The 17734-nt window shown below is 33.4% G+C and overlaps 2 protein-coding genes across 2 annotated transcripts; one reads left to right on the top strand and one right to left on the bottom strand.

Annotated features, from left to right (window-relative positions):
* Positions 1-2005: 2005 nt before the first annotated feature.
* LOC9313808 lies at positions 2006-3694 on the bottom strand. The gene has a single exon (XM_002877694.2). It carries the CDS (start codon positions 3477-3479, stop codon positions 2268-2270), a length of 1212 nt encoding a protein of 403 aa, XP_002877740.1. The 5' UTR covers positions 3480-3694; the 3' UTR covers positions 2006-2267.
* Positions 3695-11158: 7464 nt separating this feature from the next.
* Positions 11159-12185, top strand: LOC9313809 (the record flags this gene model as incomplete). Its single annotated transcript, XM_021026220.1, has 2 exons — positions 11159-11738; positions 11809-12185. Coding segments are annotated over 2 exons (666 nt in total), but the record flags the coding sequence as incomplete, so codon positions are not given.
* Positions 12186-17734: the final 5549 nt, after the last annotated feature.

Genomic DNA, 17734 nt, shown 5'->3' on the forward strand with positions numbered 1-17734 from the left:
GAAACAAAAACACATTTGTTTGGGAAGTCTGTTAGTTCGGTCTTGGTCCAATTGGTTTACCTGGTAGTCAGAAATGCACGCGGTCTGACTACCCCCTGACATTAGTCTGAAGGCATTCCAAACTCGAATCAGACAGTGTGGTGACCCAATTCTACCTGAATCGGGAGAAGTCCACTCTATAGCACCTCGGTACGTTTCTACCGAGGCCGATCGGATCAGCAGACAGAGTTTATCAAAAAAAAAAAAATCTTTTATTTAAAACGTCCGGTACCAATGTACCAAAAATCGTCTGTGGGATTCTTGAAAACGTGGAGACTTCTATAAGTCCTAACGACTAGACCACAATAGATGTAGTATTTACGTATTCTTTAGCATGAAAATTATCGTTACCATCTTTTTCTCATATTTTCAAACGTTAAAGAAAAAAAACAATGTCATGCGCAATTGTTCATCCTCTAGTCGATGTGTTCATTAGAGAACAAATAAATTAAGAAATTAAACAAAGATCTAAGCAATTTAATTCCTCTATTGAATATTGTTATAACATATGTCTTCTTTTTTTTGTTCACAATTTATCACATATGTCTATTGTCTAAGTTGCTCTTTTTCTGCAAATATTCAATTCCTTAACACTATTTCTCATCTCTATTTTTTCTCTTAATAGGAGGAAAATAAAAAAGATCGAAACTAAAAACATCCGAATAAGTTTATAGTTTATACCGTGGTTTAAACTTTAAAGTAATCATTTCATAGTAATATTAACAAAAAGTAATCATTTCATAGTTTTTTTACGTCGTTCGATAGAAACAATGCCTAGAATGCCACTATGTGGGAACAAAAAGGCTAGAAAACCACCCAATTTTTTAGAATAATAAAAATAAAAGAATTTAAATCAAATAAATACAAAAGGACCAAAAACCCTTACCCTAATTTGATAATTACGTATCCCTGCCACTCACTCCTCTTCTTCTTTCACGCTTCTTCTTTTTTCACTCCTCTTCTTCTTTCACGCTTCTTCTTCTTCTTCTTCTTCTTCTTTCATTTTTTCTAGATTTTTTTTTTGGATCTTTCACTTTATACCTCTTCTTCTCCATCATCATCATCATCAATGAAACTTTAGATCTATCTTCTCCATAGATCTCTCTTTGCGTTTCTTCATAGATTGAATCTTTCTTCATGTTTCTTCTCCATGGATTTCTTAGATTCACTAATCATGGATCTCTCTTCATGTTTCTTCTCCATGGATATCTCCCCGTGCTTTCGTCCTTTGAAGTGCGCAATCGTTTGGTGAGAAAAACGGTCCACAAACTTCGACAAAGAAGGTTGACGGCGGATAATCGGCGACGACGACGATGAAGAAAGCAAGAAGAGGCGAATTAGTAAGTGTGACGGCGCTAGGGTTTAGAATTACAATTGCTTCGTTTCAGTTGTACCTACTTATTTGTACCAGTTGTACCTAACTATTTGTACCATTGTACCTAACTATTTGTACCAGTTGTACCTATTTATATGTCAGTTATACCAATTGTATCAATTGTACTATTATCTTTTAGTAATACCATTTGTACCAGTTGTCCAATTATCTCACAGTTATACTATTTGTATCAGTTTTCATATTATCTCTTAATTGTACCAGTTGTACTATTATCTCTTAGTTGTACCAATCGTCTCTTATTTCATTAAGGGTAATTTGGGAATATCACATTTACAGTGGCATTCAGATCACAAAATGGCATGCCGGATTCATTTTCTCCAATTAGTGGCAAACCAGCCTCGGACTCCGTTCGATACTCGGTACAAACAACTAGTACAAAAATAGTAAAGACAGCGTTGCGTTAAGAAAACGACGTCGGCTTGGCATCGTTCGCGGGACCCCAATAACGTTATTCTGCGTTTTGCTTGGGAAAAGTCATCACACGTGCGTTGGTGCTTCTTTCTGAAGATTTTAGAGATATTCCACAAACGAACCTTTTCCCAAAAGTAAATAATCGAAAAACACCCCGAGAAATGAAATCGATCAGATTAACCCAACGCACCCAAATTACAATATACAAATTTGGATTTATTTATTACTATTCAGTGTACTTTTTTTTAGTCACAGCACAACGTTCTCCCCATTTTTAAAATTTCTAGTTTCTAATAACAAATGCAAGATTACACATATTTAGACTTTTTTGAAAACGTTAAAATCTAATGGTGTGTTTTTATAATAAATGTATTCTTTTGAGGGGTAATTAGAAGTGAAAAGAATCTTGATCGGGGAATAATCATGACCGAGAAACAGACTCAGCAAGTTTCCCGATTCGTTGGACAAGTTCAGGAGATAGCTTCTTCACCGGTTTCTTCTCCTTCTCCGGTCGAAAATCAAAACCAAGTGCATCTGATACTTCCTCGGAGCTCCATCCAGCTTTTCGGAGCGACTCCGAGAACCGACCCGCTTTCAAAAGCAATGCATCTAAAACCGCTTGATTATCTAAAATTACCATTTCACCCTCAAAGAAACCAGATGCTGACACGTGGACAATATCATCAACGTCGGATTCGCTCCACCCGCCTCCTCTTAAAACCGATCCGATTCTGCTCACGTAATCGTCGACCCATTTCGGTGTCTCGGATCTTGGTAATTCTAGATATCTCTCCGGCGATGAAGAGTGTGACGACGACATAGAAGAAGCAGAGTTTCTCCTCCGACGATCCACGGCCGCGTCACTCCAAAACTCAACCCATCTCGGTGTACTCGACCCGTGAACCCGACCCGAATCTAAACTCATTCTTGAAAAATTCGACGAAGAAGACGACGACGACCCGGCTGATTTCTCACTCACCGAACGCTGCTTCGTTAAAACAACCGGACACGTGTCAGACCCTCTAAACACAGACTCACGCTCGAAGAAATCAGATAGATCCGACCCGCAACAGAAAATCCGGGTCTCGTCAATATAAAAAACCGGGTTACCCGCTAAAGACGGGTTACAAGGAATATAGCAGTGATCAAAGATTGGTATCATCAAAGGAGCTCTTTTGAGAGCATTTCTCGCGACCCGTAAAGCTTTTTCCGGGTCGGATGGTCTTAAACCCCAAGATTTGCTCCAAAGAGTGTTTCTCGCGATCTGAAACGACACGGCGGCGATAGGAAGATCGATCATAGCCCTAAGATGAAGACGAGCTCCGGGAGAACGCCAGTCTGGAAACCCGGCGCTGACTGGTAAACCGGCGGTCAGAACTGCACGGAGGTCCGGTGGGAAAGAGAATGCGAACTCTGCTTCGGCTTTGGCGAATTCGGAGTCGGTTAGACCCGGTTGGACTTGGATCCTTGAAGTGTGTAAGTGTGAGATTACTTGTTCGGCGAGAGATGAGAAAGAGACGAGACTGTTTCTAACCGTTGGAGTCGTTGGTGCGGCGGCGCGAGCAGAGAGACGACGGAGACCCGCGGCGTGAGCTGGTCTGAGACCGGTCATTCTCCGATCAACGTCGACCATTTTTTTTTTTTGGGACAAGATCAAAACTTTGGAGTAAGAGATGTGGAAAAGAGTGAAGCTTTATGAGTTATGGGGTTTCAGATATGTCTGATAGCGAACTGAAAAAGATAATAGGCGAGAGAGAGAGAGAGAGAAGCTTTGTTGATGAATATATGGAGCTTTGTTTTTATTTATAGCAAGTTTTATTGGTGGGTCCTACTTTTTGTCTTTTTATTTTATTTGGTTTTTATTTTATTGGTTTCTATGAGATACTTATTGAAAATTTGAAATGGCGGTGGTGAGAATCTGTAGTGACTTCGTCGACTAGACTAATTTGATGATTAAAGTGTTTATATTTTTCTTCTTCATTTGAGATTCTTTAATTTTGTTTTGTTAATTATCTCTAAATCAGCATCAGATACCTTTCTGATCGTTTAGACTTTTGTTTAAGTTCTCTTTCACGGCTCTGATTTTCTTGGAAATTCGTAGGACCCATGCGTAAATTTTGGATGCTAGTAACAAAATCAGATTATCACCTTAATCAAACATTAGAGAGAGGATCGGTTCATAAAATTTCCTCTTATATTGAATAAACATCGTCTTGTCGGAGAAAACAGAATAATTAATAACGTTGTTGTTGTTGTTTATATATATCATAATTAGTAATAATTCGAAATTTATCACTCAACTAATTTTTTTATGATGAATGCGATCATCAATAATTTATTCGACTAAATGAGAGAGTTAATATTATTATTGTTAGTTCTACCAAAAAAAATATATTATTATTGTTAGTAATAGAATTCTAGTTGCATAATTTTTTTACCAAAAAAAAAAGAACTGTAGTAGCAAAAATATTAAATTAATGTAAATATTTTGTAATAGGTCTGATGTTTCATAATTTAAATTGAATCGAGAGGAATTTAGATCAATTCATCAACTTTTTTTTTTGATAATTAGGGTTCTTAAATAGTAGTGGCTGAACTCTTATAATTTTATCCGGTTTTGGTTTAATTATAGACTACTAATCCAGTTTATAGTCGACTTTGTCGGATTAGAGGTTTGTTCCGGATTAAGAAGCATTGTAGATAATAAACAGGTGACACAAGTGATTAGACATAAGCCAATATCATACCCACTCCGCCACGCTACATCAAATCATGCTCCTCCTTTGATTAGAGACAAAATAAATATTAATACTGTTTGATTTTGATTTGGAATGATCCACTTAGTCATAATTTTTGCAGTGGAATTACAATTATAAAACTAGCATATATGTGTATATTATTTCTTTCTAAAATCATTGTTTGAAACTTCTAAGAAAAAGGAAATAATAAAACAGTACACATGCAGCTTACGCGTGAAATGTAGCTGTAAAGTTGAAAATTCCACCGCTCGTAGTTTTGAGTTTATGTTAAAAACTTTTTTTTTTTTACTTATCTATCTATATAGTTATGATTTAATTTAATGCGATAGTGAATCTATGACCGTTGAAGCATAATCTCTTTGGGGGTAAGCAATAAAAACGATCACGCGACTCTATGCCACACTACTCGGGAATCTCACATGTCAATACCAATATATCGCATGGTTTCTTTCTTTATAGAAAATGTTTCGAGTGTTAAATCGAAAAAGCACCATTTTTAAATACTATAGTTTGATTCGATTACATTTTCAATGGCTTCTTAGTTCTTACAATGTGTAAACAATTTAATATTACATCTATATGAACATCCTAGTTTGTGTATTCATTTGCTAGTGTCGTCGAAACTACCTATTATTAAATGCTTTAATTTCAAACAAAACGGTCATTATGTCAGCTTAACCACATGGCATCGATCGGATTAATTTTAATCACATGTTAGGTATTGTTATTTTTTCATTATTTTTTTTTAAATACTCTTTCAATCCTAATTAACGATATTTTTAGTATCCCATTTTACGCATAAATTAGTCAAATTTCCATGAATCATTTGTCAATATAATATGCTAGTGGGTCAACGGCATGGTTATGTATATCGTACGTGAATCGGGCGTAATTAATGGAGTACCAAAGGAGTTTATTATGCTTTTTAAGAGATTAACTTGTAAATTACAGTTATGTTTGATGTTCACACTCGCGAATCAAATAATACGAAATCTACCCGTTCCAAGAAACAAACTGTATTACGCTAATTGTTGGTAGTTTAATTTGAACAAATAATATAGCATTCACACCATCACACTTGTTTTAATAATTACCAGTACAGTATCTACAAAATATCATATTCTAATCCTAAGTAACAAATACGGATCCATAATCAATGGCAACGTAATGGAATGACTCTTCAATTTTTGCAGGTTTTTACCAATTATAAAGCAAAATCACTGATAAAACTTAACAAAAAGAAAAGAAAAATCACTAATAAAATAACTACTATCATACAATTTTCATTTAGATTTTTCCTTATAGATTTTTTTTGTTCTAATAGGTTTTGTTAACAATGTTGATAAAATAATCATGCTAAACTAGCTAAGAAACTTCTATACCACTCCACTTGCTCTGTCTAGCTATAATTGTGTCCGACCCATTTCCACAGTTTATCTATTTATATACTTCTCAACCGTTGGTGGTGTCATACCATTCACAATTTCACATACATGATCCAACTATACACTAGTACTAAATAAACAATTTCGCTAAAAAATTGTTAATATTATGCTATTAATCTTCTGCTGAATGCCTGATTCTTTTTTTTTTTTTTTTTTGGGACAAAATTCTTTTTGGTTTCTTATTTATATATTTAATGGAATACTATAGTGGTTTTCAGAAATATGGATTTTAACCTTAGATCTCGTAATCATTAAAAGAAATGGAGCAGAAAAGAAGCTGGATCAGATCTGTAGGTACTCATTATATTTAATAAAATTGACCAAAATTTCGTCGATACATGAACTATATAATGTATACGATGTGAAAGGTTGGACTCAGGTATGGGTAAGAGTTAATGAAATGTTCTCGTAAGGTGAAGAGTATTTGTTGTCTGGGTGTGAAGCTTTAGGGACATTTACAAGTTAGATGTTTAATTGTTAGCTGAGTTCTGTGACATTTGTAGGGTCCATTTTGTCCCAACCACATAATCAAAATCTTTTAATGATTTTTGGAAGAGATATATGGGAAGGTGCCATTTTTTGCAAGTAGTTCATTGAATATTTAGGAATATGTATGTTGTGGTCGATTGATTGAAAAAAGAAAGATTTTAACTGTGCCGATTCTCAGTTTCATCCAGAATTTGTCTTTGCAGATTGATATGTATGTAGTTTACTATTTGATACTAAGATGTTTGATCGGTCCCATTAGGTCTAAAATTCCTACTCCACCATATATATAGCATGTCTATTTAGAAGACTTTTGGTGTATATATATATATATACATCAAACAAATTCTATATCTACAATTGTTTTGGACTAGGAACAAACCATGTCAAATATTATCATCTTCATCGCCGATATTCGAACTTGAAAACTTCTGAACATTCACTTTCCGAGTGGTCAAGTGATAATATGACGGTTGAAATACTGACTATGAATAGTTTTTATTTCGCTATATGAAGAGAAGTTTGTAAATGTTCAATTGTTAGCTGAAGATTTAAGAGCATTTTCATCCATTTCATGATATTCACATTTTTATTGTTACTTTTTTAAATTTGTACTTTATATCATTTACTTATGAAATATTGAAATAAAGACATGATATAAATTTATTAAAAGCCCCAAATCAAGTTGAAATCAAACCTATTATTTTGCACGACAAATGATAAGGTCAAACACCTTGGACTACACGTGATGTTCCTTATATATTTGACATATATGTCGATGAAATTTATGGCAATACCCTTGAATTTGAAGTGTCGTTACAAAAAGTCATTATCGTAGACAATTTTGGTCCGTTTGTGTGGCTTCGACTCTATCGACCGTTGTTATGTCCCCACTCAATCACAACAATCGATCAGTCAATTTGGTCCAACAGCTTTGGTTTGGTTCAATGTCTTCGTAACAAAACGTCAAATCTCTTGTTGTCATGGGTTGGTTTTCGTAATTGGTCGTTTTACTTGTTGGGCGATGATGTTAAGAGAACTTAGGACGCTCACGGTTGGTGTAAAATATTCTTACCTTCAACGTATAAAAAACATCAAAGAACCAAAAACATTATTTTTTTTCTTTCTAATACCACTAACGAAATCGAAACCAGGATAGTAACTTTACTAGCTAGTAAAAAATAATGATCAGATCTAGGAATTTTTTAATTATAATTTACACCAGATCACGTTTATCTTTAGAACAACTATAAAAAGAATTTTGAATTAGATGCTAATAAAAATGGGTGAACCTAAAAATAGTTATATAAAACCATGTGTGAACATGTATAAATGTTGATAAATATTCCATATGTCCCATTTTATAAGATGTATTGATTAAAAGCACCTATATTAAAAATGTCTTTGATAAAAATATCATTTAATATTTTTGTTTTAAAAAACCATAAAAATACTGCATAACATAAATGATTAGAAAATAGTAAATGCATTTAAGTTTTGCAGAAAAATCTACAAAACATCTTACTCCCTCCGTTTCATAAAGAGTGTCGTTTTAAGGTTTTATTTTTGTTTCATAAAAAATGTCGTTTTGTGTTTTCAATGTAGAATTTTAAATAAAATCTCAGTTTTATCCCTGTTTTTTTCAACTTATTAACTAGAAAGAGAAACTATTTTAGTGTGTTAATAAAAGATAAAAAGAAAATTTAAATGATTTTCTTAATTTGTGTGCAAAATGGTAGAATGACACTCTTTGTAAAATAGAGGGAGTATAAAATAGAACAAAATAAAAAATTTAAAACATTTTATATTTCGGGACAGAAAAAATATATTTTTAAGCTATAATTTTGATAATAAGTTTTTTGTCTGTTTGTTAAATAATATTAATTTTTGTCGCTTGAAGGTGAGCCATTCGAATATAATATCAAACTACACAAAGATGGCCTATATCATCTCGATGATAGACTAGTTATGAAATTTATGATATACTAATAAATTCAAAGTGGGTTAAAGCTCCCCCATGTGCTTAATATACCTTATTAGTTATTACCTTCCACAATAACCTATTTAACGAATAACTAAGAGAACATGTAGACCATACCAAATATGCATAATGCATATAGGTATATCAAGTTGCCATTAAAAGTTTTTAACGGATATTTCACAATAAACACACTATTCCTGTTCTTATAAAATAGAAATACAATCTAGCACTGATAGTAGCCCAAATTCAATTATAAGTCTAGTGAGAATAGATAAAAACGCATAAAAAATATGTCCACTTACTCATCGAATGAATGTAAACACTTTACTAACAACCGAGATAATGTATATATGACCAAAAATTAGTTGTTTTTATGGTTGCTAAGTCAAAATTCATAACAACCGAGATAAACAACTCAATCAAATTTACTACGTTTCATCAGATTACTAATCGAAAGTTCGAAACCTATAATAATAAAATAGACGATTCCAGTTAAAGTATGAGAAACATTTTTTAAGACATAAAGTATGATAAACTTTTTTCCTTAATTCGCGACCTCCTTTTCGTAAACCATTCGCCTTTTGACAAATATATTATCCATAAAAATAAGCACTCGTGTGGTCGATATCTCATGTCTGTTCTTTACAAATGGATTCTTGTTAGGTTTTAGGATGGCTATCAAGCCTACCATCGTCAAAGCGTGCGTGCGATGGCGAAGGATAAAGTGAGTTTCGATCATTGTTTTCTTCATTATTTTTGAATTTTGATTCGATTAATTTTTTATGTTGGATTGAGGTTCACGAAAGTGATTTTGCAGGTATGCGTTTTTCTTTCACTGTTGAGGCAGATTACAATTGTATTCCATATTTATAAAATTCTAGCTATGTATAGAAATTGTAAACTTCTTGGCACGCCATTTATACATACAAGAACGAGTTCAGTTATACTGTGGAATCAGTATGAATGGTAACAGTAACATATATACATTTGGATTTTCAAAATGTAACTCTTATATAAATTTTTTCTCTCAAGGTGTAACTCTTTTCTAAAATTTTCAAAACATTTCGATTTCGTGCTGCGTTTATTGTAAAACAGTTTTTTTTTGGTTGAATATAACTTTACATTCATAGAAACAAAGAACCGTAATATTTATGGTGTAAATTGTGGAAAGAGATCCTAAAAAGTATTATTAGTGTTAGAATGTACAATTTAATGATATTTTCAAAGAAAGTTGTCAACTGCACTTCAACAGTTTCTAATTTTGGGTGCGGTTGAAACCAAAGACTGATTTTCTTTTATCACATAGCACCAAATTTTGAATCTTTATTTATTTATTTATTAATCTATGCATTTTTCTGATATAGTAATAAATATTAGAATTCTTAGAACACGCCTATATATCCAAGTGCCGAAGTGCGGCTAATCAAACTCCAACGAGAATAAAAACCACCACATTAAGTTTTGGACTTAATGATCATCGGCTATGTTGTTGTGGTCCAACATAAATATGAGTCTGCTGAGTTTGGTTTCACTGTCTAAATTGGACTGTTTTTGGTTCAACAACTAGTTCAAGCAGTAAAGTATTATTTAAATACAGTTAGTTCAACCGACCATAAAAAGATTTTTCTGGTACATTTGGTTATTACTTATTAGTGATTTACATTTTACACGTTGGTAATATACTAATATCTACCAAACCTTACCTTGTTAAGTACATAGTTATTGGGCTATAAGAAGTTAATTAGTTATTGGGCTATAAGAAGTTAATTGGGCCAAAAACCATAGAAAGAATCCTAAAATAAGTTAATTTACGTCGTTTGCTGACATTTGAAAACAGTATCTTTAATCTCGAAAGGACATTATACAAAGATGATGATGTGACACTTAAGGTCGTTTAGCTACCATCAACCCACTAGTTTTCCATATTACATAAAGACATAAAAGCGATTTTGTATTAGACTTTTACTCACAAAATTCCCTTATTTTATAATTAAAAAGAAGAATTTTCAAAATTTTATAGTATTTATTTGGGTTTTTTTAGTAATAAAACCCTTCAACTAAAGATAAATAGTAAGAAAACTCCTCCATTATATATTTAGTGGAAAAACTCCTCAACTTTGAATATGTTCATGCAAATTCCCCTCTGTCTACAGTGTCGTAAAAATTGGACGGACTACAGTTCAAATTAAAACGTAACATTTTTCAGAATCTCTCCTAATCAACTTCTACACCACACAAACTTCAGAGAATCTATGATAAATTATGGTTCATCAATATAGATTTTTCACTTTGAGAACTTTAGAGCTTAGGTTTGAGGATTTATAATCAGATAGAAAAAGATTTTGTTGTTTTTGTTTACAATTCATGTTGTTTAAGTGTATATATGTCGTTTTTCAGTTTCAATTTAACTGTAACCCGTCTAATTTTTACGATAATGGAGACGAAAGAGAATTTTCATGAACATATTTAAAGTTGATGAGTTTTTGCACTAAATATATAGTTGAAAGGTTTTTTTACGATTCATCTTTAGTTGAGGGGTTTTATTACTAAAAACCCTTTTTATTTATATGCAATGCCAACTTGTGTTGCTTCGTAATTCCAGGTACATTACATAATTTAATAAAATAAAATGAACCAATAAAAACCAAATCCAGGTCATCATCATGATTTGGGCCGGCCCAATATCACAAAGTCGGCAACACTCTCTCTCTCTCTCCACTCCTTTATAACTAATCTTCAACTAACCTTTCTCTTTCCCTCTAAAATTTCCACCAAAATTTTCGACATATTTACCAAAAAACCAGCCATTGATCGTAAAACCTTTCCACCACCGCACACCCCCTCGCCGGGGGTAGTGCGTCGTCTCCACGCGCCGCCGTTATCTTCTACTTCACTTCTGAAACAACACTCGTGGTCTCCGGATCTAATCCGCGAAGAAGCTTGGTCAAAACGTCAAGATATCTCCCGCCACCGTCATCGCCGCCGTGGAAAGAGCTTGACGGACGAAGATCTCGACGAGCTTAAAGCAAGTTTTGAACTCGGATTCGGTTTCGGATCTCCCGAAATCGCCGATCCGAGACTTTCCAACACGCTTCCCGCGTTAGAACTCTACTTCGCCGTTCAAAAAAGCTACAACGACGCCGTTTCTAACAAGTCAGCAACGTCGTCTTCTTCACTCTCCGACGGCGATACCAGTCCTCACCACACCGTATACCAAACAAGTATGTATAAACCTATACACATAACACATATATATACACACAATTCACTGATCATAAATTATTTGAATAGGTGATGATCCGCAAACGGTGAAGACGAAGCTGAAGCAGTGGGCGAAAGTGGTGGCATGCACCGTGAACCAATCGCCGCCGAGATGAAAATTTGACGGCGTTAATTTAAACGTCTGTTAAACGTGGTGGGGATAAAGGTTAATCCCGGACCGGGATAAGTAAAATTGAGACGGCCAAACAGTCGGTGGAGTCTAGTCAGCATTGTAATATTACACACACAATAGTAAAATACCAACATATGTTGGACCCAACTTGTTTATAAGTGTATTGTTTATTGTATAATGCATGATTTGATTGATCTTCTGTTAGTATGTGATATATAAACTTTTTAAATGCAGCAGAACACAATTTGCAAAAGTATATTCTTAGATTCTGTTGTTTTGAATTTTGTCAAGCATGGCCATGATCGTGGTGGCTTCTATTATATTCGTTGGTAATATATAGCTTGATAAATGACTAAATAAATTTACGTGATTTTGCATATACTATTGATTAGTTCAGATAAATAAAACAATTAGTGAATGTGTAACAACTAGAGATGTTAATATGGGCTAACCCACCCCATTTAGACACATCCTATTTAAAATTTATCTCATTTAGACTCACCCTATTTAACCTTATTTATCCTCCCCATTTAAACCCATTAAAATTTTTTTTACCCATTTAAATCTATTTAGACTCATATAACATTGTTTTATTCTAAAAAATATATTATAATCAACTAGATTCTTTAGCGCAGAACGTGTGGACCATTGTAGATTTGCCTTTGTGGCCGCCTCTCTCAGGGAACTTCATTGCAGCGAAAATTGATCACCTCCTGAACTTAATGACGCAGCCAGACTTGGACACAAATCTGAGGGAGGCTATCCCATGGATCCTTTGGGAGATTTGGAAGGCCCGTAACTCTACATTATACGCTGCAAAAACCACTTCTCCTCATTTTGTTGTTGCAACAGCTTTGGAAGACGCCAAGGAATGGTTACAACAGAACTTAGTAGCTCAGCAAGACCGTGTGTACAGCTCTCATCACATTGCGACGGGGGAAAGAAGATGGACTATGCCAGCTCCGGGTAAGGTTAAATGCAACATACATTCTTCTTGGCTCAAGGATTTTTATCATGTTGGTGGAGCTTGGATCCTACGCAATCACCTGGGAGATGTCTTATTTCATGCCCGAGATGCTTTCCTTCCCATGGTTAACCGGATAGCTGCGGAATTACATATCATTCTTTGGTGCATCCGCAGTTTGAAAGAGTTGCGTATCGAGTCTTGTGAAGTCTGGTCAGATTGTAAAGCCACTTTGGATGCAATAGCTCGATCGGAGGAGTACCCCAAATACCGTTCTCAGATTATCAAAATTCAACAAGTAATACGGGTGATGTGGGAGGTTACGTTTCGCCTCTCTTCACCGAAAGCCAATTCTTTGGCCAAGGAGATTGCTTGTAGTGTGACACGAGAGGGACGGTTTACATCTTACCTAGCACGAGGAAGTCCGACATGGCTACATAACCGGATTGAAGAAGAACGACGAGGTAGATTTTAGTTTTCTCATCGGCCTCTGTTTTGGGTTCTTTGTTTTTCGATTTATGCTCTGTTTCTTTCTTTCATACAACTCTGTTCCCTTTTGCAATAATATTCAAGACGACAAAAAAAAAATCAACTAGATATGGGCCCGTGCGTTGCACGGGTTGCTGGTCGAAATTATCACTTATTTTTTTTAAGCTTAACTAAAATTATATAAACATCTATATTTTAATTTTAGAAAATGTAGCATTTTAATTATTTTTAAATAGATTTATTATGCATAATGCACAATCTAATATAAATGTTGGCCTATTTATAACCAACACCACCATTACCGCCTCTTCTCCTCTTTCTCAACTGATCTTATTTCTCCTCTTTTTTTCTCCTCTGGCATCGAGCCGAGTCTCTTTCCAACAACATGATTCATGTTATATTTAAAGTCAATCTATCACCACATCTGTAAATATATATAAATGACATGATATATTTCCAATAAATAATAAATAATATTTACATGATTCATGTTATTTTTAAAGTCAATCTATCACCACATCCGTAACCATCAACCACCACCATCAATCACCACCATCGTCACCTCCATTAACAATCACATGTTACTCCTATTTCTTTTAGTATGATATGCTATTTTATTAAATGACATTGTTTTTTCCTCTGATTCTAGGTGGATGTCTCGCTTTCGTCGTTAAAATTCCAGTATTGATTTTCTTTATTTTTAGATTTCGTGTTATTAGTGTTTATTTTTTGTTTTTGAAATCCTAATTACATGTATGTTTTGTCTTTTGTTTGAGGGCTATTACATCGCTGAAAGACGTTAGTTTCTACTCATGACTATTTCTTTAATTATTTTTTAGTCAAAAGTTAGTTACTAATATTATCCTAAAAATAATTTATGACAAAAAAAAGAGGAAAAACTTTACTAATAAAATGAAGTTAAAGAAATGGTGGTGGTTCTGAAGAAATTAGTTTGCTTGGTGAGAAAATATGAGACAATCTATTTGTTTATAAAGAGGTGAGTATTTACAATCTTTTTTCTAATTTTAATTTTTTTTTTGTACAGTTAATAATTTATAAATAAAACGTTTAGCATAATTTTTTAATTTTTATTGTTATGGAAAATATACATATTTTATAAATTTGTTAAAACTATTTTTTATTTGCCACATGGAAAAATCTTTTTTGAAAATATATTATAGTTTCCTTATAGTGATCTTTTTATATTTAAAACTGTATAAATTTATAATTATCTTTTTCCTTTTTTAATTATAAAAAATGAAATATTTATTTGACACATGACAAAATCTAAGTTCGATAGATTTGACATATGTCACAATCATGTGAGTTATTAACTTTGAAAACCATACTTTATATAATAAGATAATTATTTTAATTGATTATTTAAAATAACCTAGTACTGAAAATAGAATATGTTACACCTATCATAGTGTTATTCAGAAGTTCATTCAAGCTTTATGTTACTTGTTAGTTGTGACAAAGATGACTAAGAAGTTAAACATTGTTTTTTTTTTTTTGTTTTTTGTTTTTTTATTTTTTTTTAAGTTAAACATTGTTAATTCGTATGAATGAGACTTTCTTTACAACAAGTGTTTGATTTTGTGTTAAACGATGATCCAACTATTGTGAAACATGTGTTTGGCAGGTTACAGTAGTGATGAAGATATATTGGGGAGATCCTCGTGAGAAGATTTGTGCAGCAGCTGAACAGATTCCTCTCTCAAGCCTTGTGATGGGTACAGAGGCCTTGGTGGTCTTAAGAGGATGATTATGGGAAGTGTAAGCAACCATGTGGTCAACAACGTTGCATGCCCTGTGACCGTTGTCAAGGCTCACACCTGAGTTTGCTCGCAGAACTCTAAATAACCATCGTATATTCTATGATTTGTGTTTGTGGTCGAAATTTGTATTGTTAACTGTTGTGTGACTGGAGTATTGTTCCTCTGTATGGGTAAAAAACACTTCACCTTCTAATAAATACAGAATCTTGTGAGTTTTGGACCTAACTCCAATAATGTCAATGTGTTTTTTAGCATTATGATTGTCCCTTTATTTCTATGTTTGCAGAGAAGGCGAATTAAACTTGACAAGTAACAACATAGATAGTTTTTTGCATAATAATCTTACAACGAAGTTCAGGACATTAGTACTTCTACAGAAAATACAAGCTAAAGAGTTTCAGGGAAATTAACAAAGACACAAAACAGAACAAATGTCTCCATAGATAAGAAAGCACAAGACACTTAACATTTATTCCTCAATCGATCATGTAGTGATCGATGTCCTCTCTGGTCTTCTTGGAGGTAAGAAGGACGAACTCTAAGGGTTTGATGAGCTTGAAGGTGCATTTGTCACCAACCATTAAAGGATACTCTCTTGCCAATTTAGAATATCCACCTGAGAAGGTTGTCTGATTCTCCCTCACCAAGCAAAGCACCTTCCATGAACCTAAAGATTCAACCGTTGAGATCCACAAAACACCATAGAAACAACAGATTCAACGTTTCAGGCATGGAGAAAGTAAAGATTCAGAAATTTAACAGATTCAAGCTTTCATTTAACAAAGAAAACCAAAAGATTCTACCATTTAACAAAGCTAACAAGATTTTAACTTTTCAAACACAGAGAACCTAAAGATTGTTTCTTTTGTGTCTTGTTATCAAATTCGTATTTATATTATACGATCAACTTCATTTATTAAATTTGAACCTTCGGTAACTTTTTCTCTTTTTTTTTTTAACGTTATATAACAGTCAAAGGTCAAAGTTGATAACTTTTTCTAAACTGAAAAGTGAAAAACTATGGTACAAGATGAGATCACATATTGTCTATCACACCAAATTAATGTGTCTGATTTATGAAGAAAATACACCAAATTATTCGGTCTCTGTAATTTATAATGAAAATACACACAAATATACATCAAAGGACTCACTACATGTGTATGCATATATGATCAACACTTCTTATATTGTTAAACTTGTGAATCTTGACCATGAAATCTATTGGTTTTGAAAAATTTGGAAACTTGATGCTTATCTCAAGTCTCAACACATAAAAACATTTAAGACATCATGTACTCAAAATGAGAAATAGTTAAGAACATATTGGAGGTAATCAACTTCTATTAACAAAAGCATCAGTGTATTGATAAAAGGTCGTCAGTGTTTACTTCCAAAATACATATTGTTAACTTCGCCACACGCTATAGAATCTATCAAGACAATGTCACACACAATCCCATTATGCACTTTAATCATATTTATAAATACTCTCTCCGTTTTGTTTTAGTTGTCGTTTAAGGTTTTCTCACACAAATTAAGAAAACCATTAAATGTTATGTTTTACCCTTTATTAAGATATTTTATAATTTTTTCATTAGTCAAAACATTAAAACAATAGGGATAAAACTGGAATTTTTACAAATTATTTGCATTGAAAACCTAAAAGACAACTATTATGAAACAAAATTTAAATTCTAAAACGACAACTAAACTAAAACAGAGGGAGTATTAAACAACGAAACCCCATTTCCCAATAGCAGCGTTGACGTTCCTTAGCTTCATCGATCAACTTTGACTATTACCATCTGGTTTGGTTTGGATCGACGTATGTTCATCAGAGTTCAAGACTGATCCACAAACCCAGCACCATAACCACTTGATCTTATGAACTTCTTCAGGAGAAGAACTACGATAGCGATTGTGAGCCCAACCGCCGCCCATGTGAAGAGTCTGTCATCGACTAGCTTCCAAAACCGTAAACCCGCATTTTCCCGAGAAAACCGCAAACCCGCATTTTCCCACCAAAACCGCAAACCCGCATTTTTCTCGCCAAAACCATAAATCCACGTTTTTCCGCCAAAACCGTAAACTCGCGTTTCCCACCAAAACTGTAAACCCGTGTTTTCCCGCCATAATCGCAAAATTGCGTTTTATAGCAAAAAAATATCATACCGTATAATGAAGTTTTTCCGCCAAAATTGTAAATCCGCGTTTTCCCGCCAAAATCGCATAACCATATTGTAAGAGACATGGTTTTACGCTTTGTTTTAAATATTTAAATCAAAAATTAAATTTAAGTAGAATATTAGTTTTAAATATATTTAATATTTTGCTTTTTTATTTTAGTTATTAAGATATTAACAGTTTTAATAAAAATAACTAATATAAAATAAAACATAAATATACTTAAATGGGAAAAATGTCATTAAAATCCCCAACTTATTCAAAACGTTGATTTAAATCCTCAACTCACGACGAAACGAAATAAATATCAAACTTATGTTGACTTTCCAAATAAATATTAAACTTATGTTGACTTTCCAAATAAACACCAAACTTTCATTGACTTGGCCATATTAGGCATGA

The sequence above is a fragment of the Arabidopsis lyrata genome, assembly GCF_000004255.2.
Source record: "Arabidopsis lyrata subsp. lyrata unplaced genomic scaffold ARALYscaffold_5, whole genome shotgun sequence".
Lineage (NCBI taxonomy): Eukaryota > Viridiplantae > Streptophyta > Magnoliopsida > Brassicales > Brassicaceae > Arabidopsis > Arabidopsis lyrata.